The sequence below is a fragment of the Nuphar pumila genome, chromosome 5 (genome assembly GCF_984573655.1).
Source record: "Nuphar pumila chromosome 5, dmNupPumi1.hap1.1, whole genome shotgun sequence".
Taxonomy (NCBI): Eukaryota; Viridiplantae; Streptophyta; class Magnoliopsida; order Nymphaeales; family Nymphaeaceae; genus Nuphar; species Nuphar pumila.
In genome coordinates, this window is record NC_143253.1 from 136,667,589 (window position 1) to 136,694,390 (window position 26,802).

At 38.0% G+C, this 26,802-nt stretch overlaps 1 protein-coding gene across 1 annotated transcript; it reads left to right on the forward strand.

The window, feature by feature from the left end:
* Nucleotides 1-5,088: 5,088 nt before the first annotated feature.
* LOC149838939 (pathogenesis-related protein 1-like) lies at nt 5,089-5,828 on the forward strand. Its single transcript, XM_090007858.1, has one exon. It carries the CDS (start codon nt 5,170-5,172, stop codon nt 5,656-5,658), a length of 489 nt encoding a protein of 162 aa, XP_089863984.1. The 5' UTR covers nt 5,089-5,169; the 3' UTR covers nt 5,659-5,828.
* The last annotated feature ends 20,974 nt before the right edge of the window (nt 5,829-26,802 follow it).

A 26,802-nucleotide genomic window follows, 5' to 3' on the forward strand; every position in this document is an offset into this window, starting at 1 on the left:
CAAATCGCTGTAGGAAAGCCCGATAATACTACAAATCGCTGTAAGGGCAAAACTCTAAATCAGGCTCCACAACTCATCAAGTTGAATGATGTTACCCACGCTGGGTGGAGCCCCCAAACCCCCTCCTGTAAGGGAAAAAACTATGAATCAGGCTCCACAACTCATCAAGTTGAACGATGCTACAGTCAGTGTGTAGGTGAGTCGGTGTTTGATGGAGCAATGTAGGATCGTTTGTTGGATGTGCACAAAAGTAGAGAGAAGGGAGAGAGAGTGAGAGGGTTGATGTTCATGGCTTTCTCCAGGGAGAACTCTTTGCCTCCCTTGATTTCTTCTCTAGAGAGAGAGAGAGGGCTTTACAGTGTTTTACGGAGAAAGAAGAAGAAGACTTTGAAGAGTCAACATCATCCTCGACTTTCTGGATGGAGGACATGCTTGTCCTTTTTTTGAACAGTTTGCTTTTTCTTTTTTGAATGAAGGGCATTTTTGTCATTTTCTTAAACCATCGCTTTATGAGAAGAATAGCAAGAAAAGGTAGTACTGAAGTCTTTGCAACCACACCAAACTCCAATGCTAAGTGATGTCAACATACACGGGAATACGAGCCCCATGTGCTTGTATACGTGGTGCTCATTCAGACCCCCGAACACAGACGTGGGATTCAGTGAATCATCGGGGGGGGGGACATACACCACCCTCTCCTCTTTGAGTTTGCTCCACATTAATAGCGTACTAATATGCTTGATTTACATTAACAATCATAACACAATCAAATGTCTCAGAAATAAAATATTTGAGCCCAACAATATACCTTGCTACTATTTGCCTCTCTGACTCAATCACCTAACTTTTATAAATCAGGAGGTGAAACTCCTCAGTATACTCCTTCATATAACTGGATCCTTGAGGAAGTGTAATGTAATGCTTGTGAACTTATTCTACATAGTTTACATTTTATGCATAGAGTTGCATATCTCTTCCCACCATGCTTGCACTAGTCTGCGTAGCTTTGTATACACCAAAATCGCCTTGCGATGCTCGGGAATGTGGTGCCACACGAAGAAGTATTATGCTGCGTACTTTCAGGAAAAGAACTCATCTGGGTCCAAGCAACCCCAAAACTCTGGAAACTCCACCTTCACTTCGTAGTGGTTCCCTCACTCCTGGGGACCTGTGGGATTTGGACTCATATATAGGAGGTCCATATCCTGACCAACTCGCTCACCTCTAGCCTCTGAACAACACTCAGTATATCCAGTAGGATGCATGAGCCAAATATCATAATCATCGATCGTCTACCTCTCCAAACTGATCTACTGCCTGTGCAGGATCATGGTGCCCTTTCTGAACTCCATGGTGTGGGGTTGCGGATCTCGGTGCCCAAGCGGACCTTGGGTTATTGTAGGTCCAAAATCTAAGTTTGGGTTATGATGGGTGGCCTGGGTATGGGATTCAATTGAGAATGAGGCTAAATTGGGTTGAGTTGGAAACAGATTAGGTTTCAATTCATTTGGTTTTGGGTTTGGTTTATGTTTGGGTTCGGATTTTGATTAGATTATGGGTTTGATTAGAATCTGTTTGGATTATGGCCAGATCAAGATTCACATGCATCGTTGGACCCAAATATAGTGGGGCTGGATTATGGATCAGATTTGGGGTATAAAAGGTCTGGTTTATACCTGATCCATTTCCCAAAGGATATTCTGGCTTTGACCCAGCCCGAGTGCAAACTGGGCTTTCGTTTGGGTTCAACAAGAGGTCCAGTTTGGGTTCTCTCTCTCTCTCTCTCTCTCTCTCTCTCTCTCTCTCTCTCTCTCTCTCTCTCTCTCTCTCTTGCACACACACAGTAGTTTAAACTCTAAAGGACCTTTGCTTTCTTGGAAAATGATGCAAACCGAATTTCAGATTCGTAAAGATCAACGTTACGTTCTACCGGTTATGCTATCAACAATGGGAAAAAGGCAGGGAATATGGTTTAAAGAAAAAAAGGGAGAGAGAAGGAAAAAAAAATAAAGTTCAAAATAATCAATTAATCAAGCTAATTACAAAATCCCTCAAAACAACATATTTATACTTGAAAAAAAAACCTTAGTCCTACAATGGATCTTGGATAGTTCCAAAAATCCAAACACAAACATAAACACAATCCAACATAAAAAAAAATCTAAATTTGATCCAAACATATCATAAAACTAAATATCTTCCAGCTTCTTCTTGCCTTTATTATTCTTTTGGGATCAACCTCGATCATCATTTTCCCCCGATCGAAAAGAGTTCTGCTCCGATGAACAATGGGGATTTGACTCGATACATCCAAGCATCAAGCCGTAAATAACATCACTTTGAACCATGCGACTCTTTCCAAACAGCTCCTAAATCAAAGTTCAATCTCTCAATTTAATTTAACCCCACTTGTCAACCAAAATACCATCTGAGTCTACAATTTAGTTTAGTCTAGCTTATAACCCTTTCCAAACAGCTCGTAATGGAAATTCAATCTCTAATTTTAATTTAACCCCACTTACTTAAGTGGTCCACCAAATACTATTCCTTCAAATATTTTATCATGACTTGTGACTCTTTCCACACAGCTCCTACGCCAAAGTTCGACCACACATCTTAATTTAACCCTAACTTAGTCGAACAAAATATCATCCACATCTTCAATTCATTGATCGTAAGCACGGCTGACACAGCCAGCACGGCTACGTCTCTAATCTTGGGGCCGGTCTACTTAAACAACATATAACACACACACACGCGCGAGAACTGAACATATTAGGCCCTCTTTTCTCCTGCCCCCTTAGGCCCTATAGTTTGAACTGTTTTATGATTAATCTGAATTGTTATATATATATATATATATATATATATATATATATATATATATATATATCAATCAGATGAGCCTTAAAAAGTCTTATTTCTCATTTTCTGTTTTTCATGGCATTTTCCCCTTCCTGACAACCTTGGTTTGAAATAGGTTGTGTGCATCTCACATTGCATGGTTGAGCTGAGTCTGCTCCTTAACGGGGATTTCATTTTGGTTGTATTTGAAGGAAGTTTATTGATAAAAAAAAACAGCTTTGATAAAGGCATAATCCTATTACTTACTTTAATGAAAGACTTGATTGCATACCAGCAAAGCAAAGTAAGACCAGTCTCAACAATACGTGGATGCTTGCACTCCACACCGTTAGGTTAGGTGACCTAGTGTTCAATACCACATGATTTGATATAAGCTGAGGGGTCAATATTCACCACCCCAATTACTTAAAAAAGATTTGATATGACGTTCAAACTTATTCTCCACATGCATTCAAAAATGATGAAAAACTGAAAAAACTTCAGATTTTTACTTTATGACGGACAACCATGTACATCTAAAGAATGCATCCACAAAATTGAGAAAATAAAAATATCACTGAATTGTGGCAATCGAGGCTGGTTCCCAAACATAAAAAAAACACAAGATCAAGATGCTCTTCTATCGTGTGAGTTGAGGGGTCAGAGGGCAAAGAATGAGTCTCGCCCAATTGACACACACGCCTTACGCTTTGTTTTGCTGTTGATAAAAAACAGGAAGATTAAATTTATTCAAAATGTGTTGAACCATGTTTCAACTATGCCAAAGATTAAATTTATTCAAAATATTTTATTTTCTTGATAGTTTTCTTATGGATGTTAATAAGGTGTTTTTTATTTTTTTTTTTTTTTCATTTTGGATTTTTCCTTTGACATGTTTTTAAAGGAAAACATATCATTAATAGAAGTAAAGTCACACGGAAAAGGCAACCCATGAGGAATCGGATGACATATGTTCAAAGAGTTGGGTGGTACACAAGAAGATGTTCCTTTTGCTGGTGGTTGAATTTGGCTGAAATGTTGAGTTTCGCTCAAACTGTATATGCTAATCTTAGTTCCATTGGCACCGAATTTCACTGAAATGGCGAGTTTCGCTAAAATAGTATAGGTGAGTCTGAGTATAATTTCATCGTTTCTTGTTTTAGCAAAACGGTAAAATCGTCACAAACACCCCATATTCAGCAAAAATGGAGCGGATGGGTATCTGAAGAATATTGTGATATCTTGTTGCTAATTTGTGAAATAGCATTATATTATATTTAGTGGTAGTACAATTATTTTCCAAAAAAATATAATTAGAGTAAATTATTTCATCATAGTTTTGTTAAGGTGTAGTTTACAATGCCATGAGACTCTTTCCGAACAGCTCCTAAATCAAAGTTCAATCTCTCATTTTTAATTTAACCCTTTCCAAACAGCTCTTAACGGAAATTCAATCTCTAATTTTAATTTAACCCCACTTACTTAAATGGTCCACCAAATCCAAGTATTCAAATATTTTATCACGACTTGTGACTCTTTCCACTCAGCTCCTACGCCAGAGTTCGACCACTCATTTTTAATTTAACCTAACTTAGTCGAACAAAAAATATCATCCACATCTTCAATTCATTGACTTGCAAGTCTTTCAAACAGACGTCAGGGCGGTGATCGTAGGCACGGCTGACACAGCCAGCACGCCTAGGTCTCTAATCCTGGGAACGGTCCACTTAAACAACATATAAGTCCTTAATTTGTGTGTGTGTGTGTGTGTGTGTCAGAGACTTTCTATTCCAAAGATTTGTAATTACCATGAGAAATATGAGTTATAACTATAGTGTACCATTCAGAAAAACCTTAGTTAGGGATGTAAACGGTTTGGATTCTGGTCGGATATGGCCAATACCAGATCTGAGAGTTTGATATCCAATTAAGGTGCGTAGATGGGGGCGGCCAAGGGGTTTTGATCGCTTCAGAATGGTCCATACTGCAGTGCAGGCTATTATATTTTTTATCCTGGGCCCCACCATCTCAACGGGTGATTTCCATGTTGGAATAGAAAATCATAAAAGGGTGGGCCATCTTCTTGAGACTACGTATCACGGTATGAGTGAACCTTCCAAAGAAATAAACTTTCTAATTTCCATGCAATACTTTTCAAAATTGAAAGTGATGACGAAACCAATCATCGACTTAAGCTGCGTTTGCTCTATAAATTGGCTACATTTCCCTTGCTATATTATCACCATTGAGGAAGTGTTTCTAAAGAATTGATTTCCTCTAAGAAGAGAAGTATAGTGTCAAGTTTGTTGGTTGTGTTGGGGCCAAATGGGCTTGCGTTCACTAGCACTAGTGCTTGTTGCACTGTTGCTTGGCCTAGGGATCCATGGGAGCCATGCCCAAAACTCACCCCAAGACTTCCTTGATGCTCACAACCCTCCTCGCTCAAGTGTCGGCGTCGGTCCTCTCAGTTGGGATGACAATGTCGCTGCCTACGCCCAGAATTACGCGAACCAGAGGATGGGCGACTGCAGCCTAATCCACTCTGGTGGACCATATGGAGAGAACCTCTTCTGGGGCAGTGGAGCAGAGTTCACCGCAGCTGATGCTGTGAACTCATGGGTGAGTGAAAGGAGCGACTATGACTACGACTCCAACACCTGTGCCAGTGGGAAAGTATGTGGGCACTACACCCAGGTCGTGTGGAGAAACTCACTGCGCCTGGGGTGCGCCAGGGTCAAGTGTGACAACGGTGCCATTTTCATCACCTGCAACTACGACCCTCCTGGTAACTATGTAGGGCAACGTCCCTATTAGGTATGAGATACCAAATATGGTATTTGCCATAGAATAAAGAAGGCTCTTTTTATAGAATAAAGATGCATGGATGGATGGATGGTATCCCTGATGATATATCTCTGTCATATTGTAACCATCCTTTTACAGTTTATCCCTTAAAATAATATTTGCATCTAATAAAGTCTGTGTGACTCCTTTATCACTAGAATATATATATATATATATATATATATATATATATATATATATATATATATATATATATATATATATATATATATTAAAGAGAGAGAGAGAGAGAGAGAACGTTGATCTTAGCCTCGTTAGTGCCATCTATGAGTACTTTCCAACCCAACGGCATGCTTAAGTTGTTGTCTATACTAGAGAACCGATCCTATCACGTGGCATATTGGATCCCATCTTGAGTCATTAAGAGTGTGACAACTGTCTTTTGTGTCCCTACAGACTTTTCAGCAAACTTGCTAAAGGGGTATGATCCACGGAGACAGGTGTCACTTTTCTGTCCCCTTCCCTTTTTACGTGATCCTGCCATACTCCCCTGTCATAAGCCATATGGTGGGATCCATTCCTTCCACAAAACTGAACCACAACGCTTGGGATCACTTTGCTCAAGGAGTATTCCCCCTTATGTTGTTGAAGTTGGATGATTTTTTAATGTGGTCGCCCCTCCCAACGCCACTCTCAACTAACAGGTGTTCTCCCAATCGATGGAGATGATGGGGATTTAATGAATTGCCCATCGCCGCTCTCAATTACCAGCCCCCAAACAGAGCCTCAGAGACAATCCAACTACGCATGCGCGAACATATTTTTTCTTTATCTGCTCATGAACATCACATGCAGGTAGGGCTAGCTGGTACTTCAGCCGAACCAGCCGAGCCTGAGGCGTTTAAGTTTGACTCAGTTTTGTGGAGAGTTGAGCAAAGCTCGAACTCATGACAAGCCTGAGCACGCTAAACGGGCAGAGTTGATTTAAGCTTTCTTATTTACAAAAGGAAAAAGAAAAGTTTTCCAAAGCTGGGATCAATATATAGCAGTAGAACTTCATACCAATTGCTTGTGAGTCGTAGACAACTATTTATTTTAAATTATATTTTAAGTATATTTCAAATATATTTATTACTAATTACCAAGTGGGGTTGTCAACGGATCAGATTTACTTGATATCTGACTGAATTCCAATCCTTTTAGTTAGATTTGGTAAGCCAACACCATATCCAATTATAATTGAATTTGAATATGGTTTTGAATTTTGCTACTTAATTTGATGGATATCCAAATTTGAAGAATATCTGAATTTGATCGTACCTAAAACAATCGCATTTTATATGAGTTTTTCTCCATCTGAATGCAAATCAGTTTAGCCAATATCTATCATTCTTTTTTTGACAGAATAGAAAATATTATTAACATAGAAAAAGAGAGATACAAATCAAACCAGATAGAGGGGTTGTGATGAGATATCAAGTTCCCTTACCAAACAGAATCCCAATGTGTATGAGGTAGAGTACATAGATAAAACCCGCCACCCCAGGTAGCAGCAAAGCCATACATGATGCTGGTGCATCATGAAAGAGATTCAAACACTATGAGAAGCTCCATTTTATCTCTAGTACACCGAGAGGTCGAGCATGTATATATATGCAAGAATATGTTACAATCGTTAAGAATACCGAGAATTACACAACTATAGCAAATACAATAATATCTGACGATAGTGATTATCATTTTATCAAAAATGATAGACACGAACATCTCCAACTGTCTACGTTACGCCAAATCCAAGTCTTCTCGTAACTTCAGATCTTTTTAATTTGAACTCCTATGGATTTGTCCAGAATATTTTTATCTCTAACCGAATTCTTGTTGACACTGAGAGTCGGTTTTTTTGTAGCTCTTCTAGATTGATCCAGCATGTTGTTATCTGTAACAACCGAACGATCCTTATCCTTATGCCCCTGCAAGCTCAACGTGGGGTCAACAACGTTGAGCTTTTCACGAATGAAAGTAAGTCGCGAGAAAGGAAGAGGCTTAGTGAGACCGTCAACAAGCTGATCAAAGGTGTTAATAAACTGCACTTGAAGATGTCCCTTTTGCACATAGTCTCGAACAAAATGAAAATCAATTTCAACATGTTTTGTGCGATCATGAAAAACAGAATTTGCCGCGAGATATAACGCCCCCAGATTATCACACCAAAGAGTAGGTGGAGAAGATGTATCAAATCTAAGCTCAAAGAGGAGAGATTTGAGCAAAAGAAGATCGACAACAACACAGGCCAAGGACTTGTACTCGACTTTAGTACTAGACCGAGCGACAGTTCGTTGCTTGCGGGAGGACCAGGAAACCAAATTAGAGCCAAGAAAAACTGCAAAACCACTTGTAGGCTTGCGATCATCAACGTTGCCCGCCCAATTAGCATAAGGGAAGGCACTAAGATGGAGAGAAGGAGACCGTGCAAGGAACAAGCCGTGATGATTAATCACCTTGACAAACTGAAGGCTGTGTTTTACAGCAGACCAATGTGTGACCGTGGGTTGATGCATAAATTGACAAGCCTTGTTAACAACAAATGTATTGTCTGTCCGGGTGATGGTGAGATACTAGAGACCTCCCATAATACTGCAATATAAAGTAGAGTCATAAAAAGGACTAGCACCATCCTTAGATAAACGAGAAACAAAGCTTAGTGGAGTGGAGATCGGTTTTGCTGCAGCCATAGAGGCACGTTGAAGTAGTGTAAGAGCATGTGTACGCTGACAGAGAAAGAGCCCAGAGGAGGCATAAAGAACTTCAATTCAATACCCAAGAAATAATTTAATCGCCCAAGGTCTTTGATACAGAAAGGAACACTAAGGTACTTAATTAAATCATGAATGGCAATTGAAGAACTGTCGGTAATGATAATATCATCAACATAAACAAGTAAATAATCAACCAAGCCACGATCTCCAAAAACAAACAACGAAGCATCAAAGAGCAAGATGCAGAAGCCACAGGTCAGAAGGTAGGAGCTGAGACGTTGGTATCAGGCACGCGGAGCTTGCTTGAGTCCGTACAAGCCCCTATCAAGTTTGTAAACATACTGAGGACATGAGAGATCTTTAAAGCCTTGAGGTTGTGTCCTATAAATAACCTCAGATGAGAGACCATTAAGAAAAGCATTATTAAAATCCAACTGATGAATCGGCCAGTCTGTAGAAACCCCGAGAGCAAGAACAACACGAATGATGATGGGATTCACCATAGGAATAAAGGTCTTAAAGTAATTGATGCTCTCTTCTAGATAAAAAACCTTTAGCAACAAGACGAGCTTTATATCGAGCAACAAAGCCATCAGTGCAAAACACCTATTTGGAGCCAATGACATTATAATGGGAAACACTACCAGAAAAATGTTAATTAGCGACGAACATTTGTGACAAATTTTTTCCGTCGTAAATTTGCGACGAATTAGCGAGAGAAAACTATCTGTCGCTAACATTTGAAATATTTGCAAAATTAGCGACGGAAATATGTCCCTCGCTAATTTCATCGCTGATCAGCGATGGAATTAGCGAGGGAATTTTTCCGTCACCAAACACTACAAGAAAAATGCTAATTAGTGACGGAATTAGCGAGGGAATTTTTTCGTTGTTAATTAGCGTCGGAAAAATTCCCTCGCTAATTCCGTCACTAATTTTTGATTTAAACAGTCCCATCAAAGGCGCAAAATTTTTCCTCTCTCCCCGTTCGAAATTTAAACCGTCCCATAACGGGCTCTACTGCTTCCTCTTCTCTCTCTCTCTCTCATGGTCGTGCTTGGCTTAATCCTCTCTGTGACGAAGCATGCCGGAGTCCGTGCTTGGCTTAATCCTCTCTGCGATGAAGCTTGCCAGAGTCTTGGTCACCATCACTGTGGCAGCCAACATCCTGTCATTTCGGCGTTACCGAAAAAGGTATCTTTGACCAATCCGACCGCCGTTTGATGAATCGTTCGATATGCTCGCCGTTTTTTATATTAACTCTGAAGGTAACAACAAGAAGCGCAAATTCGAACTTCGATCAATTTGGTTCCTTCTTAGTTTGTGTATGGTACTTCTTTATGTACTTCCTTTTTTCACTGTTATTGCAGTTGAAGAAAACAAATTTTTCATTGGATTAGCCACGACCCCTGCACATGTTGAGGATGAGCTAAATGATGCTTGGCTTCAATTCACAGAGGAACACGATTGTGTGGAGGCATACTCAGAGCTCTCAACAAGTTGATGCATTAATGGCTTATGCATGAAGTGATGGTGGATCTCAGCAGGGAGCATTGGGAAATCATGAAATTAAAAATAAGAGGAGGAAGCCTTTGAAGATTTCGATGGAGGTCGGAGAACGCGCCAATTCTGTTTAAAAGACACCATAGTGGCGGGTCGGGCCGCTCGGGTGCAATGCATGTGTGGTGCGGTACAAGTCCGGCCTATTGCTGCCGGAATACCGCCCGGTAGCTAGGGAGCAATTTTTTTTTTTTAATTTAGCGATGAATTAGCGGCGGATATTATCCATCGCTAATTTAAAATAGCGACAGACTCGCAACATATCATATCTGTCGCTAATCTATCGCAAATTCGTGATGAAAGTAGCGACGGATAAGTTTTGTTACTACTTAGCGACGAAAATTTTATGATGAAAGCTATCCATCGCCAATCCGATGCTAATCCGTCGCTAAACTGTTTAGCGACAAATTAGCATTGGATTACCGACGGATTTAGGTTGTCGCTAATCTACAGGTTTCTTGTAGAGAAAGAGGAGGAACGAGGTGCCAAATGTAATTAAGTTGGAGAGCATGAAATTCACCGTTCATGGCCGTGCACCACTTAGGGCCAAGACTGGCTTGTTTGAAAGAAGTTGGTTTAGGCGGGAGTAGGACATAACTAAAACACTCAAGAGAGATGAGATACTGGTTAGAAATAAAGACACGAGGCTTAAGGGAGTTAGTCATAGAGCGAGTAACCATGGGAGGAGTGTGATCAACCAGCCTGTTGACAATGGACGCAAGGAGAGGGGAAGAGGCAATAGGGAGATTAGGAAGCGAGATGGGGCTCATAGGAGAACTAGAAGTGGGAGAAGCAGGAGGAGCCAAAACATCAGGAGGAGGTAGCTCAGGGAAAGGGAGAACAACAGGCTGAGAGTGGCCCCAATCAGAAAGGGTGGGTGAGCGAAGAGAAGCAGAGCACAGAATAGAGATAGTAATGGATTCATCAAAATAGACATGGCGAGAAATATATGTGCGATTATGAAAGGGGTTATAGCAAAGATAACCCTTATGATGAGAGGCATAGCCAAGAAGGATACATGGAGAAGTTTTGAGCTGAAATTTAGAAGTACGATAAGGCGTTAAAAGAGTGTAGCAAGGGGCACCAAAAATATGAAGATGATTATAGTCAGCTGGTTTGTTAAAAAGGAGTTCATACGAGGTGTTGCGATTTAGAACAAGGGTTGAAAAACAATTAATGATGTAAGTGGCAGTGTGAAGGCATCAACCTAGAAGGAATACAGTAAAGAAGATGAATGCAAGAGACTGAGCCCAGTTTCAACGGCATGCTAATGTTTGTGCTCAACAAGCTCGTTCTATTCCGGGGTATCTCGGCAAAAAAAACGATGAGTTATGCCATTGTCCTATAAAAAGTTTTCAAACTCATGGCTAGTAAATTCATCTCCATTGTCAATTTGAAAAGTGTGGATGGATTGTTGAAGTTGCTTTTCAGTAACGTATTTAAAAGACTTGAAGGAAAGTCATGAGTTTGAATAAGGTTACCGGAAGCTCCATTTATATGTGTGTGAACACCCCAAAATTTTCAAAGTTTTGTAAAAATGACCCTTTTGCCCCTAACCCCGTTTTTTGAGAAAATCAAGTCATTTCTTCATATTCTCTGAATTAAAATTCATATTGATATATTCAAAATCAACTCCGGATCCGAATCCAGCACTTTAAATCCATATTTCCTGAAAATCCGGTTCAAAACCCATTTCTGAAGAAATTTTCTCAAAATAGTTTTCAGAAAAATTCCTTTTTGTAAATATTTTTGCAAAAAAAACACAAAAAAATTAGTTTTAACCTTTGTTTTCTCACAAACTTTAGGATTTTATTCTAAAAATACAAAAAAATTGAAAAATAAAACAAAAACCCAAAAAAAATGGAAAATTTCAAGAAAAATGAATGAGTTTAAACTTTTTAAAATCGATTTTGCTAAAAAAATCATTTTTAAACCATGTTTATGAAAATTTTTGTTAAGGGAGCCTCTTTTTGGAATAAACCAAAAAATTTTCACAAATAAACCCTAATCGTCCCCCTCTCTTTCACTCTCGCCACTTTCCTCTCTCTCTCTCCCGATTCTCTCCACGGGGAAAACCCTTCACCATCGAAATCCCCCTCCTTCGTCCATCTTTAACCGTCGGCTCGTTTCCGAACCTTCCCCTTTTTCTCTTTAAAAGGAGCCCGCAGGAAGCTCCATTCCTGGACCGCGCTTCACCCCACCATTACCCTTCTACTCTTCATTCTTTTCCTCTAATCTTCCCCTTTTCTTATTCCCGTCGGCTAAAACAAGAGGCTGTCCATAACCTCAAGACATCAGCAGAAGCTCGCAGGACGCAGCGATCGCATTTCACCCCTCCACCCTTCTGGCTCTGCCTGCTTCCTCTCTTCTTTGATTCCCCTTTCTCTTCTTCCCCTCTCTTTTATTCTTCTTCTTGATCTTTTCTTCTAATTTCTCCCCATCGACTAAGGGGAGTCTATCCTGTAGCAGAAATACCACCGAGGCAAATCTGGAAGGAGCATCACCCGATCAATCAAGCATTCTGAAGAGAGCCCCATCTACGAGATCCAGCAGCTCCTTCTTCTGCTGTTCCATGGCATAACTTCTAGTTCTTCTTTTCTGATCTTCCCCAACCAACTGAAAGAAGCTGATTGATTCCCAGAAATTACAGAAGCAAGAGGAAAGAATCCTCCTCTGCCCAAGTTCGTTCAGCCCACGCAGTGATAAATTTGGAAGAGATATCACCCGATTTCACATTTCATCAGCAAAGGCCAACTCCTCTATGGTTAAAACCTTGCCATCAGGTGAGTATCCATCCCTTCCTCCTCCTCGATTATCCATAGTTCTTCTTCTATAATATCTCCTGCCTTTCTTTTCTTTTCTTTTTCGTTTTTTTTTTCTCTCTTTCGCAAGATGCCAAGGATGAAGATCGACCTGCATATAGCAGGATCGATCCATCTACGACTACAACAATGGAACATAGGCGTTCCGACACTTTTTTTTATTATCTTCCATGAATTCATGTAGTCTTCACCAATTTTAAATGTCTGATTACAATTGGGTTTTTTGTTTTTTTTTATTATTATTATTTTTTTCCTTTATCTGTAATCTTCCCTTCATATTTTGATACTTGTTTAAGCTTCCCATTTATAGTGGATCACTTTGCATATCACATCGCATCATATCTCTGTTACCTGATAAAAGCATCTGTCATTGAGCATTAATCTCTGGTATGAACCAAGTTCACATGAAAATTAATTCACAACAGGTTATTGAGAAGGTAATTCTTCAATGCCTGATGCAACTGTGCATACCAGATCTTGTAATTTGATTAAATTCGTTGTCGACCAAGTGTGAATCACATGACTATAGGCCCAAAAAGTTGTGCTTATTCAATCCTGCGCTGCAAGCATGATTCAATGGTAACGGCGCAATATCATGGTCTATGATAGCATTTCCTATATGTATTTATTCATTGTCCTTATTTTATCCAATGTACGTGGGATTTTATTGTCTTACATCCAACATTTCTAAAAGCCTGGGTGGTACCCGCGGTTTTCTTTGGATTCCCTCACAAATGAAGTTTAAGTTTGTAGCTTGGGTTGTATTTTCCGTTCGTGAGTTTGAATACCTTATACTATGGGGAATATTGGGTGGCTCGCGAGTTAAGTTGCTGAAGCTTGCCTGCAAGAAAAACATGGTTGATGAAGGCATTGTCATTTTCTGGGAATAAAATAGCGTGGGCAGCATTCTTCTGTCCACTCGGCTCATCCAGGAAGGGTACACTCTGATCTCTGCAAAGGTATGCCAAAAGTTTTCTGAAGGTATGCCCAAGTTTTGGTAGAAATATGATTGGTTTTCCTTATGGTTGTTCCAGTTTTGAAATGCACTCATTTGAAAGTTCGGTTAGGTTCCAATATATATACAGAAATTCACTGCTGTATCGATTAATCATGTGTTTGGTAGGTCGCACACACACATATATATTGGAGAAAATAAAATTACTTAATTTATCTTGTTTGGAAATTCTCTCACCACTATGTTATAGGTTGTTCTTTTGTTTTGTTTTTTTTGTTTTAGGCCTAAAGTATTGCCAACAGCTTTGCCACTATTCTCAGTTGAGTACGTAGGTAGCTATTATGCTGACTGTGGATTTTAGACTATGTCATCATGTATTTCACAAATGGAATTTTGGGTTTTCTCATGTTTTGTGCCTTGTGAAGCCTCTCATGAAGCTTACTCAATTTTATGTTGTTTTATGGAGGTGTTGTCATATGGCTGTTCTCTCCCAACCACAATTGTATTTGTTACCCTCCTGAATATGATCAGAAAACATGAGATTCGGTTGGTTTTTGGCCTGAAGTTCTAAAAATAGGAAATCATCTGTTCCATCCCTTTGCTGCAACTCGCGATAGTGTTGCGTTGCATCCGCCCCACAGTATCCATCACCATCCATTCACTTTCTGCAGCAACTACTTATTTCCTGCAAAAAACACTATTCACCCTAGCCATTCCTCTCAGCCTCCCCCCCCCCCCCCTCCCCCCTTACCACAGTCTCACCTGTACGTCTCTACAACTCTTTCAAACTTACCCTTCCTCACCTTATCTCACTACCTACACCAAGCAGTCAGTCTCTGCTATCCTTTGTTACACCTTTCCTATAGGTTTCCAGTTATATCCACTTCATCAGCCATCATGCCAGGATACCACAACAAATAATTCTCTTACTGTCCTTCTTGATGTTTCCTATGTGGCACTCGTACTGTTACTTACAGTAGAACCATATTCATATACCCCTAAGCTATGGGAGCTATGGAACATCCAGGAAGGGAATGGCAAAGAGCAACACCCCCAGCCGTCCCATTCCAACTGAATCTAAAAATAGGTTGCCTTGATAGGGAACCAAGCTGGAGATGTCAGAGTTGTTCGTTAGTTTAGCTGAAATGAAAGGTCGATATAATTGTTGCACAGAGTTGGTCAATGTCAGTTTCTGGTTTCACCTTTCCATCTTATGTCCTTATTAAAGGTTCAGTGAGTATATTAGTTTTGTTGTACAGATAGATGACTGAAGTTTCCATACCTCTTAGATTCTATAATTGTCATTTTTCTTACTTCTCACCCATTCATTTTCTATGCTCTGTAAATGTATATAATCATAGTTTATCACTTACACCTTTGCACATACCTGCACATTTCCACTACCATGTGCTTAACTCGCCTGTTATTCTAGGTTACTGATTCAATCCAGCTATTAGCTGTATCTTCCATATGATTTTTTTGATACATATACTGTTTGCCTAAGTCATTTGCCGCTTATTTTAGCCATTTGCTGCTTGCTTTAATTCCACTATTATTTCAATCATCTGACAGTTGCCTAATTTATATGTTGTTCATCTGATTCATTGATGAATTTGTTTGTTTATTGTCTACACTTTCACCTTGCTACCTAATACACTTTGTCCCTGCTTGACACCCGACATTTGTACATCATCCCCTTTTCCTATCCTAGTTCACATAATACAGGCTTACATGTGGATAACATTGGTAGAGTAAGTGCCAGAATAAATAGCATACCATGATTATTCGTTGGTTTCTGCAATTCATATTTTAAAGTTGATATAGAGTAAAATTGCATGGATTTTTTTTTTCTCATATACAAAATTCAAAGAATGATGCCAAAATCTCTGTTGGGCACACCGAAATTAAATAGGATTATTCCATGCCCATCAAATTTATCTCAGTTACTCCAAGCTGAACCTCTGTATGGAATTGGATTCAATTCAGAAATTGTATTAGTCCTCTACTACATTTGCTGAATAATATTCTTCTGTTATCCTGTAAAAAATGGTGACTCTACTAACTCAAAATCAGGTATGTACTTATACTTCCCATAATCAACCGCTTCATTGCATATTACCCCCGACAATATTCACTCAATTCCAGTGTATATTTTATCACTTGCCTTGAAATTTTCATTATTGTAAGATATGTACTTGAGCATTTCATTGGATCCGATTTAATATTATATAAATGGTTGTTTATATATATATATATATATATATATATATATATATATATATATATATATATATATATATATATATATATATATATATATATATATATATATATATATATATATATATATATATTTCCCATACCGATTCGGATTTTGCAGGAATTAGGTTAAAAAGGCTATTTTCCTTCTTAGTTTAAGAATTTAAAATCTCAATTTCATTTCAAAACTTGTAATAGCTGGATCAATGAGAATATTTACATTTCCTGCTTTAGGTAGAATGAATGAACATTGTAAATATCATTGAATTACTTGTTTTTCATACATTTTTCTTCATTTTCCTTTATTTCTCAAATTCTCACAAATGGGAACACGAATGACACGTGCACCATTTCGTAAGAGATAATAAATACTAAGTTGATGATCCACATCAATGGCCATAGTCAGGGTGTGGACAAAACATAGCATTTTTATCTTTTATGAAATAACATCGGATCCACACTGGATCCATTTTCAAAATTCATCATATTTTCCCAAAATATTTTCTTCTCTTATCAGAATTTAACTTAAAATTAACTCAAAATATATACCAATGGCCATAGTCAGGATATATTGAGGGTTAATTTCATTTTAAATTCTATAAAAGCACCAAAAATGTATTTTATTCTTCATTTGAATTTAAATGTAGTTATTACATAATATATTCAATGACCATAGTCAAGGATGTATTATATCTTTAACCTCATTTTTAATTCATTTAAAGAATGGGATAGCTTTTCAAAAATCCAATTTCAAATTCCTTAAATTCATTCATCATTTAGGATAGAATTGCATCATATTTTCAAAAATCCCTTTTCAAAACTCCAAGTGATGTAAATATCTTCCTCAATCTATCTTCAATTTTTATAAAATCCAATTCATCCTTTCATTTTCAAATTCAATTTCATTTTTAATCTCAAAGTTCAATTTAACTTTGAGATTTCAAAGTCATTCTTTATATTCAAATTCAAAACAGATTTCAAAGCCCAATTCGACTTTGAAATTCCAAATTCATTTTATATTCAAAACTCCAATCAAACTCAAAAATCAATTTAACTTTGAGATTCTTGGTTCATCTTCTAAATTCCAAATTCAAATTTCAAAATTCAAAGTCTAATCTGACTTTGAAATTCATTTGTATATTCAAAATTCTAAGTTTCATTTTCCAAGTTCAATTTAAACTTGGAAGTTCTTGATTCATCTTCTGAACTCCAATTTCCCTTTAGGATCTAGTGTCCAAACCCTACATTGGATCTCAGATTACAGATCCAAATTCCATTCTAGGATCCAGGATCCAATCTACTTTGGATCTCAGATTCAGATCCAAATTCCATTCTAGGATCCAGAACCCAACTCTACCTTGGATCTCAGACTTCAGATCCAATTTCATCTTAGGATCCAGAATTCAAATTCCCTTTTTGGATCTCAGATTACAGATCCAAATTCCATTTAGGATCTAGACCCTCATTCCACTTTGGATCTCGAATTACAGATCTAAATTCCACTTAGGATCTAGATCCCATTTCTACTTTGGATCCCAGACTTCAGATCCAATTCCATTTTAGGGTCCAGAATCCAAACATTGCTTTGGATCTCAGACTTCAGATCCAATCTTAGGGTCCAGAGTCAAATTCTATCTCAGGTTTCAGACCCAATTTCCATCTTGGATTCCCAATCTTGAATCCAATTCCCTTCAAAATTCCAAATCCAAATCCCACCTTAATTCCAATTCTTAAAACCAAGTCCATTTCATTCCAAATCCTAAATTCAAATTTCAACTTTGAACTCTATTCAAATCCAAGATCTTGATTTCGTATTTCATCTTGAAATTCCAAACTTCTAAATCAATTCCATTTCTCAATTTTATTCAGATTCCCAATTCTATCTTTCCTTCTAATTCAATTCCATTTTCATTTCTATTCTGATTCAAAGTCCATTTATGACTTTGAAAATTTCCTTTCTTCTCTTTTTATCTTAAAACTTCAAAATCACTTTCCAAAATCCAGATTTATTTTCTCGAGCTCTTGATTATTCTAAAAACATAGAACTTTAATCTTAAGTTCTAAGTTAGAAAACATTTCTTCACTTTATCAGATTCACTTGGAAATTCTTCAAAACATTTTCAAAAAGAGCATACATCTTTGCATATTGCACAAGCATGATTCATTGTGCATTTAGACTTAAGATAAATACTTAGATAAATTCTTTGCAAAGCAAAAGGCATAAAATTCGACCCTTGGTTCGATTACCCCTGGTAAAGGCGCCAGGAACGGTCGAACCTCGTACCGACGAGCGGATCCCGTCTCCCAGTTTTCCCGCAAATATTTCAAAAACGGAGGCGAGTTATTTCAAATATTTTCAAAATTAAGGTCAAGTGAAAAACCCGCAAAAGAATTCCTCTTCTCTTCTCTCCTTTCTTTTCTCTTCTCTCTTCTTTTTTTCTCTCTTTTATTTTTCTCCCTTCAAAAAGGAGGAAAATGGAGGTTAGAAAAAGAAAAGGGAAGGAAGAGAGAGAACATTACGAGAGGAAAAATTTTGCGATGATCACAGTTTTGGCGACCGAGATGGGACTCATCTCCGTCCGATCGAATTATGCCTTTTCTTTTGCTTTGACATTATCTAAGTTTTTTCAAAATGTCAGCTATATTTCCATGCAAACCTTAGGGGCCTAGATTTTGTCCTAAGCTGACATCATTGCATATAGGAGCTAAGTATGGTTTGGTAGGACCATATTGAGGAGATTATTCCATGCTCACATTAGACTTAGGTCTTAAATACAACTCTCCTCAATTCTAGGGATTCAATGCAAAACAATGTATGCAAGTGTATGCTTCTCTTCATTTTAATCTATCTCTTTAGGACTTGCATTAGAGCCATCTGATTTCTTGTATGTTGAGCATATTTTGAAAACCTCCTTACCTACATTGTCCCGGTCTTCACGTTGCTGGGTTGTCTCACTGAACCATAGTTCGGGAGAGAGCCTCACAACTGAACCACTTATTTGGGTTCGCGGCCCCCTACCACGTACCTAAGGGCCATAGTCCGAGGTATATCGGTAGGTGCTCAAGGATGTTGGGAAGCCATTACCTTAGAACCGGAGGAATATTTCTATGCCACGTACTTCGAGCGTCAGCTTGAGTATATCGGCGTATCTTGATTGGAATCAGATGATCTGAACCCTAGAGTTAGGATTAAGGTCCTACAAGTCATTTCGAAATATTGCATTTAGAGTCAGCCTCTAGGGATTGTTGTTTGTGCATCCTTGTTTGTATATCTATGATTATATGATATGTTATATTCCCTATATTTTCCAAAACCCTGGGTATATTATTATTCAAAATTTCCTCCTTGTTTTAAAACCCAGGTGTATTTTCTTTTTTCTTCTCTTAATTTCTTCTAATTCTTTTTTATCCTGTCTGCAATTCTTCAAAAATTTTCTTTTCTATATTCCATTCCCTACCTTCATTTACAATAAAACATCTTTTGTCAGGAGATGTCCTTTTCAAAATTAATCTTTGTTCATATCTTATTTGTCTATCTTTTTTAGAAAAACAGTGCGGTTGTCACAAATTTTGGTGACAACCCGATCCCTCGTAATGGGATGTTTTCATTCTTCAGATTATGATTTCCTCCTTTATTAAAATTTCTTCCTAGATCTTCTCTGAAAAGACCCATTTATGCTCTACAGAGAGTATCAGCGTTATCAGTTGAGTCAGGCAAAGCTCAGGAGATTACACTGCTCTAACATCCCAGTTATAAGCAGAAAGAGTAAGGAATGGATTCTTAAAAGTTTGTCAAAAAAGGGGTTCAGGACAGCAAAAGTGAGATCGATCCCGCGATATATCAATTATTCAAAAAGATGATGGTGGAGATATTATCTGAGCAAGCTGAAGCTAGTTGCGAAAAAGCTCCCACAGAAGGAAAGGCACCTGTCACTTTCCCCATAAATAAGCACAGCAATATCAATGTAGGAAATTCCAAAGCCAATAGGGGCAGCAATCAAGGCAACCAGGGCAGCAACTTGAGAGAGCATAAAAGCCAGATTGGGAAATATTGTGAAAACCATGATAGACCTCTTCAATACAGTCCTCAGCAAAAAGGCAAGAAGCAAGAAGAACCAAAGCGCAAGGATTGGAGCAGGGATCGAGATTTCACTCCTTTGGATGAACCGCTCGACAAAATTCTCGAATACATGATGTCTAACGGATTACTCAGGCTCCCAAAAGCCGCCAGCCCTTCCACAGTCATGGGAAAATATATAGACCAGTTCTGCAGATACCATCAAGTAACAGGGCATGACACTGAGCATTGTTTCATTTTCAAGAATATCGTTCAGGATTGCCTTGATAAAAATCTCTTTGTCCAAAATGAATGAGAAAAGCATCCGGATCTCCTAAGCATACAAACTCAGTCCAGCTACCAGGCAAGGGTCAGTGCTCAGCAGAAGCCAAACAAGCCGAAGAAAGCAAAGCATGAAGGTTGGGGTTATGATCGTCAACTTACTCCTCTAGGTCAGCCGATCGAAGAAGTTCTCCAATACCTGCTCGAGAAAGAAATGATCAAGCTCCCAAAGCAGGATGATCCCTCTATCACCAAAGGGAAATGGAAGAACCGCTTTTGCAAGTTTCATCGAGCGAGGGGGCACGACACGGAGTGTTGCTTCGTCCTCAAAAACATTGTGCAGGACTACATTGATAAAGAGCTTCTGGTGCCAGAGGAAGGAGAAGAGCAGACTGCAGTTCCGCCCAAACCATTTCCATACTACTCAGAGAATTGAAAATACCAAGAGTTTTCGCTTTCATCCCTTTCTGTTAGTCATTTTGTAGGGGCAAGTCAGCCCAGTCTTTGTGACTTCTTTTTTAGTTAAAATACTTGTAAATATTCAGTTCTGTTATCAACTTTTTGCTTATCAATGAAATGTCTATTTTCTTTATATCTTTGGTATTCAATACGTTCTTCTTTTACTACATTGGGGCATTAAATTTCTTTTTCAAAAATACGGGACAATCCTGACATCATTCATGAGAGAAATGATATTACCTATGAGGGTCTTTCAAAAACCATGAAAATTTTAGTTCAAATATTTTATTACAACCTTTTTCAAAGATCAACCCTTGTGTTGATGATATTGATTTCAAATCATTTCATTCAAAGATCAATCCCTTGTGTTGATCTCATTTTCCAAAAATTTGATTTCATTTCATTTCAAAAGATCAACCCTTGTGTTGATCATATTCTCTAAAAATTTGGTTTTCAAATCATTTCATTCAAAGATCAATCCCTTGTGTTGATCTCATTTTCCAAAAATTTGATTTCATTTCATTTCAAAAGATCAACCCTTATGTTGATCATATTGATTTCGAATCATTGCATTCAAAGATCAACCCTTGCGTCGATCATATTTTCTAAAAATTGATTTCAAATCATTTGTATCAACCCTTGTGTTGATCATATTTTCTAAAAATTTGGTTTTCAAACCATTACATTTCAAAGATCAATCCTTGTGTTGATCATACTGATTCCGAACCATTGCATTCAAAGATCAACCCTTGTGTTGATGTCATTCTCTAAAAATTTGATTTCATTACATTCAAACATCAACCCTTGTGTTGATGTCATTGATTTCATTACATTCAAAACATCAACCCTTGTGTTGATGTCATTTTTCAAAAAATTGATTTCATTTGTGTTGATGACATTTTCCCAAAAATTGATTTCATTACATTCAAACATCAACCCTTGTGTTGATGTCATTTTCCAAAAAATTGATTTTAAACCATTGCATTCAAAGATCAACCCTTGTGTTGATCATATTTTCTAAAAAATTGATTTTGAATCATTGCATTCAAATATCAACCCTCGTGTTGATCATATTTTCTATAAATTGATTTTCAAATCATTGCTTCAAAAAATTAACCCTCATGATGATCTCTCATGAATGATCCCCTTTCAAAGATTAGCTCTCACGGTTAATCTTTCTTTCCAAAAATGATTTTCTCATCTTCTTCTCTCATTTTAAAGATCCCACACGCAGGCAGGATCAAACTCTTTTTCTCAACTTTTATCAATCTTTTGTTTATCCATCTTTTTTAGTTTTATCAACTTTATTCATTTTTATTATTCATCCATTTTTCTTAATTCTTATTAACTCTTATTTCAAAAATTACCCTTTCAGGTTAAGGGATAAACCTGATGCCTCTTTTCCCATGAGGTATTTCTTTTTCCTTCTTTCTTTTTCCCCCCCTTTCAGGTTAAGGGATAAACCTGAAACCTCATCCTACGAGGTCCTTCTTTCTTCAGGATAAGGGATAGTCCTGAATGTCTTTTGAAGCTTCATTAATCTCTGCTAAAACTTTCTTTTCATTCAATTTTATCAGTTTTACTTCTTAATTAAGTTTTATCAAAGCGTTTCACCAACTTTTTGCCTAAATTTTATTCCTTCCCATTCAGGATAAGGGACAATCCTGAAACCCTTCATAGAAGCAACAATGCTACCTGTGAGAATTATTTCCATAAAAACTTCTTGATTCTTCTCTTTCGTCAAATCTCCCATCAATTTCTATCTCTTCGCATTTGTTCTTTTAAATTTTATTTTCTCCCCAATCAAGATAAGGGGGCAATCAGATCATTCAGTCCCCTAAATGGTCATTCTCAATCCTAGGTCCGGTCCTCGCACTGGCAAATTTCCAAAACTCAATCTCTTGTCAAAAACCCGAGTTTTCACTCGGGCATCTCCCTTTATTCTTTCGTTCGAAGTTCTGAGTTCCGACCAGGACTTCCTTTTGAATCCAATCCTCGCATTGGAAATCCTTCATTTCATTGGAAATCCGAGTTCCAGCTCAAGTTTTTCTTCTATTATTTTTAGTCGAAGTTCTGAGTTCCGACCAGGACTTCCTTTTGAATCCAATCCTCGCATTGGAAATCCTTCATTTCTTTGGAAATCCGAGTTCCAGCTCGGGTTTTTCTTCTATTATTTTTAGTCGAAGTTCTGAGTTCCGACCAGGACTTCCTTTTGAATCCAATCCTCGCATTAGAAATCCTTCGTCTCTCTGGAAATCCGAGTTCCAGCTCGGGTTTTTCTTCTATTATTTTCAGTCGAAGTTCTGAGTTCCGACCAGGACTTCCTTTTTAATCCAATCCTTGCATTGGAAATCCTTCATCTCTTTGAAAATCCGAGTTCCAGCTCGGGTTTTTCTTCTATTATTTTCAGTCGAAGTTTTGAGTTCCGACCAGGACTTCCTTTTGAATCCAATCCTCGCATTGGAAATCCTTCATCTCTTTTGAAATCCGAGTTCCAGCTCGAGTTTTCCTTCTATTATTTTCAGTTGAAGTTCTGAGTTCCGACCAGGACTTCCTTTTGAATCCAATCCTCGCATTGGAAATCCTTCATCTCTTTTGAAATCTGAGTTACAGCTCGGGTTTTTCTTCTATTATTTTCAGTCGAAGTTTTGAGTTCCGACCAGGACTTCCTTTTGAATCCAATCCTCGCATTGGAAATTCTTTATTTCTTTGGAAATCCGAGCTCCAGCTCGGGTTTTTCTTTTATTATTTCCAGTCGAAGTTTTGAGTTCCGACCAGGACTTCCTTTTGAATCCATTCCTCGCATTGGAAATCCATCATTTCTTCTACCCCTTCAGGTTAAGGGATAAACCTGATGCCTCCTGCTAACGAGGTATTTCTTTCCTTCTTTCCCAATTCAGGATACATGGATAAATCCTGAAAACAGACCACATGCAGTTAGGATGTGATGGTCCATTGAATTCAGAATTTCTCATCAAGTTTTACTTTCCTAGCTCATCTTCACAACTCAGTCCTCGCACTGGTTATTTCTCAAATTTTTCAATCACATATTGAGCTCATTTGGAGGATTCGGTCCTCGCACCAATAACTTTCTACATTCAATCTTTTGATCAAAATCCTTTCTTCTACCAAAATTCGAGTTCTGATTTAAAAACTCCCAAAAGCTGATGTATTTCAAACATCCCAGTTTTTACTGGTCAGGTATTTCAAACGTCCCAGTTTTTACTGGTCGGGTATTTCAAACATCCTAGTTTTTACTGGTCAGGTATTTCCGAAAAGATCCAACAACTTGTTGGTCATATATTTCAAAACGTTCCAGCTTCTCGCTGGTCAGGTATTTCAAATGTCCCAGCTTTTGCTAGTCAGGTATTTCAAAAGATCCAAAACTCGTTGGGCATGTATCTCAAACGTTTCAGCTTCTTGTTGGTCAGGTATTTCAAACGTTCCAGCTTTTGCTGGTCAGGTATTTTCAAAAGATCCAACACTCGTTGGTCATGTATTTCAAACGTTTCAGCTTCTCGCTGGTCAGGTATTTTAAAACGTCCCAGCTTCTGCTGGTCAGGTATTTCAAAAGATCCAACACTCGTTGGGCATGTATTTCAAACGTTCCAGCTTCTTGCTAGTCAGGTATTTCAAACGTTCCAGCTTTTTGCTGGTCAGATCCGACACTCGTTGGTTATATATTTCAAACGTTCCAGCTTCTCGCTGGTCAGGTATTTCAAATGTCCCAGCTTTTGCTGGTCAGGTATTTCAAAAGATCCAACACTCGTTGGGCATGTATTTTAAATGTTCCAGCATTTTGCTGGTCATGTATTTCAAACGTTCCAGCTTTCGCTGGTCAGGTATTTCTAAAAAAGATCCAACACTCGTTGGTCATGTATTTCAAACGTTCCAGCTTTTCGCTGGTCACGCATTCCAAATGTTCCAGCTTTTCGCTGGTCATGCATTTCAAACGTCCAAGCTTTGCTGATCATGCATTCCCAAAAAGGACTCAGCTTTTGGTCGTGTATTTCAAAAAGTCCCAGCTCACAATTTTCGAGCTCCCAAATCAACCTATTTTCCATAAATGAGACCTTCAGGTTGCGATTTCTCCATTCTATCATTTTCAAACCTTCATATCTCCAAATCTCTCAAGATTATCAATTCTCCAACCTCTGGGTATAATGTTTTCAAAAAATCCATCATTTTCTCAACCCTCGGGTTATAATCTCCCAATTTCGATCATTCTCAATCTTTTTATTAAAACCCAGTTTTTCATAACCATTCGCGTATTTCCCAAAAGACCCAACGCTCGTTGGTCATGTATTTCCAAAATGTTCCAGCATTATTGTTGGTCATGTGTTCTAAATGTTCCAATTCTACTGGTCAAGTATTTCAAAAGGTTCTAGCTTCTCGTTGGTCACGTATTTCAAAGGTTCCAGCTTTCGCTGGACAGGTACTTCAAAAGATCTCAACGTCTATTTGTCATGTATTCCAAAAGGTTCCAATTTTCGCTGGTCATGTATTTCGAAAAGGTTTCAGCTTTCGCTGGTCATGTATTTCAAAGGTTCTAGCCTTCGCTGGTCATGTATTTCAAAGGTCCCAGCTTTTGCTGGTCATGTATTTCCAAAATCAAAGATTGCAACTCAAGTTCTCATCAAAATCTATATTGAGTGATTATTTCACAAAGAATTCATGAAAACTTTGCCAATTTGCTAAAAGCATTTGTTGATTCTAAATATTCTTACTCCACGAAAAGAATTTTCTCAGATTACCTCCTGTATTTCCTTCCAAAAGGTGAAACTTTTTACGAAAAAGAGGTAAAATTCAAATATTTTCTTGTTGATCAACCAAAAGGATGTAAGAAATGTCCTCGATATGATCAATGAAAGAAATCTTCAATGATGTTGAAAAGCCAGAAGCAAATTGATATTGATCTTGGCTATGGCGCATGTTTTAAAATGACTTTCTGGCAATCAGGCAGTGGAAATATCCTGAGCTACAAAAGAATCCACTTAATCCATATCTTTTCATTCTAAAGTTGCAATCAAATATCCGCAAAAGGGATCTCTCAATTGTCGTCAAGATGAAGGCGAATTAAGCGAGTAGACCCCGGGGCCAAAGAAGATTTGAAACATCTCCAAGATGACGGAGTTTGTGACAGATCCTTCCAGGGAAAGTTCGGATCACTGTCGAGATGAAGGCAGATGCAGTGAACCTACCGACAAACCCTAAAAGATATTTGATTCCAGCTATCATCTAAAAGACCTTTGAGCCAATATCATATATAATCCCTGAGAGAAAGAAGGATCAGAGCATCTCCAAGATGAAGGAGTTTGTGACGTACCCTTCTCTGAAAAAGAGAAAAAAGAAAAAGAAAAAAAAAGGGTCAGGACATCCAAATGAAGGATGATGTGAAAAACCGAAAAAGCCCAATGACTCAAAAGAGTGCAAAAAGATCATCGTGGGAAAACACCCGGATATCAAACTGCCAAAGTTGCCAGAAGTCATCTTTTCTCATGCAAAATTCTTTTATCAATATCTCTTCATTTCCTGCTTTTATGAAATTAAGAATATTTCTTCTATTCTCATATCAAGGAAATAAATAGCTTCCTTAAAGAAAATCATCAGCACTAATCTTTTGAATTTGACTCTTAAAGTTGAGGAGTTAACCTCATTGGAGGAAATACTCTAGGTAAAAGAGGGAATATCTTTGCACATACGTGCATATTTTCAAGCATTTGAATCAGCTATAATTTTATCTTATTGGCAAAATTTTCTAGCTATTCCAAAAATAAAATAAACATTCAATATTCATTTCGATGCAACCTAGCGTTGTTTATATCTTCCAGAAGAGTTGCCTCTGAAGGAAGTATCTCTTCCTTTCCCATCACGGTTTTCTCATTGAAGAATTCTGTATGGACGACCCACTCAGGATAAGGGTCAAACCTGAACCATTTGCGAAAGATCATTTAATTTCAAAAGCTATTTCAGTCTCAGCAAAGAGACGCCCAATTTCTTCCC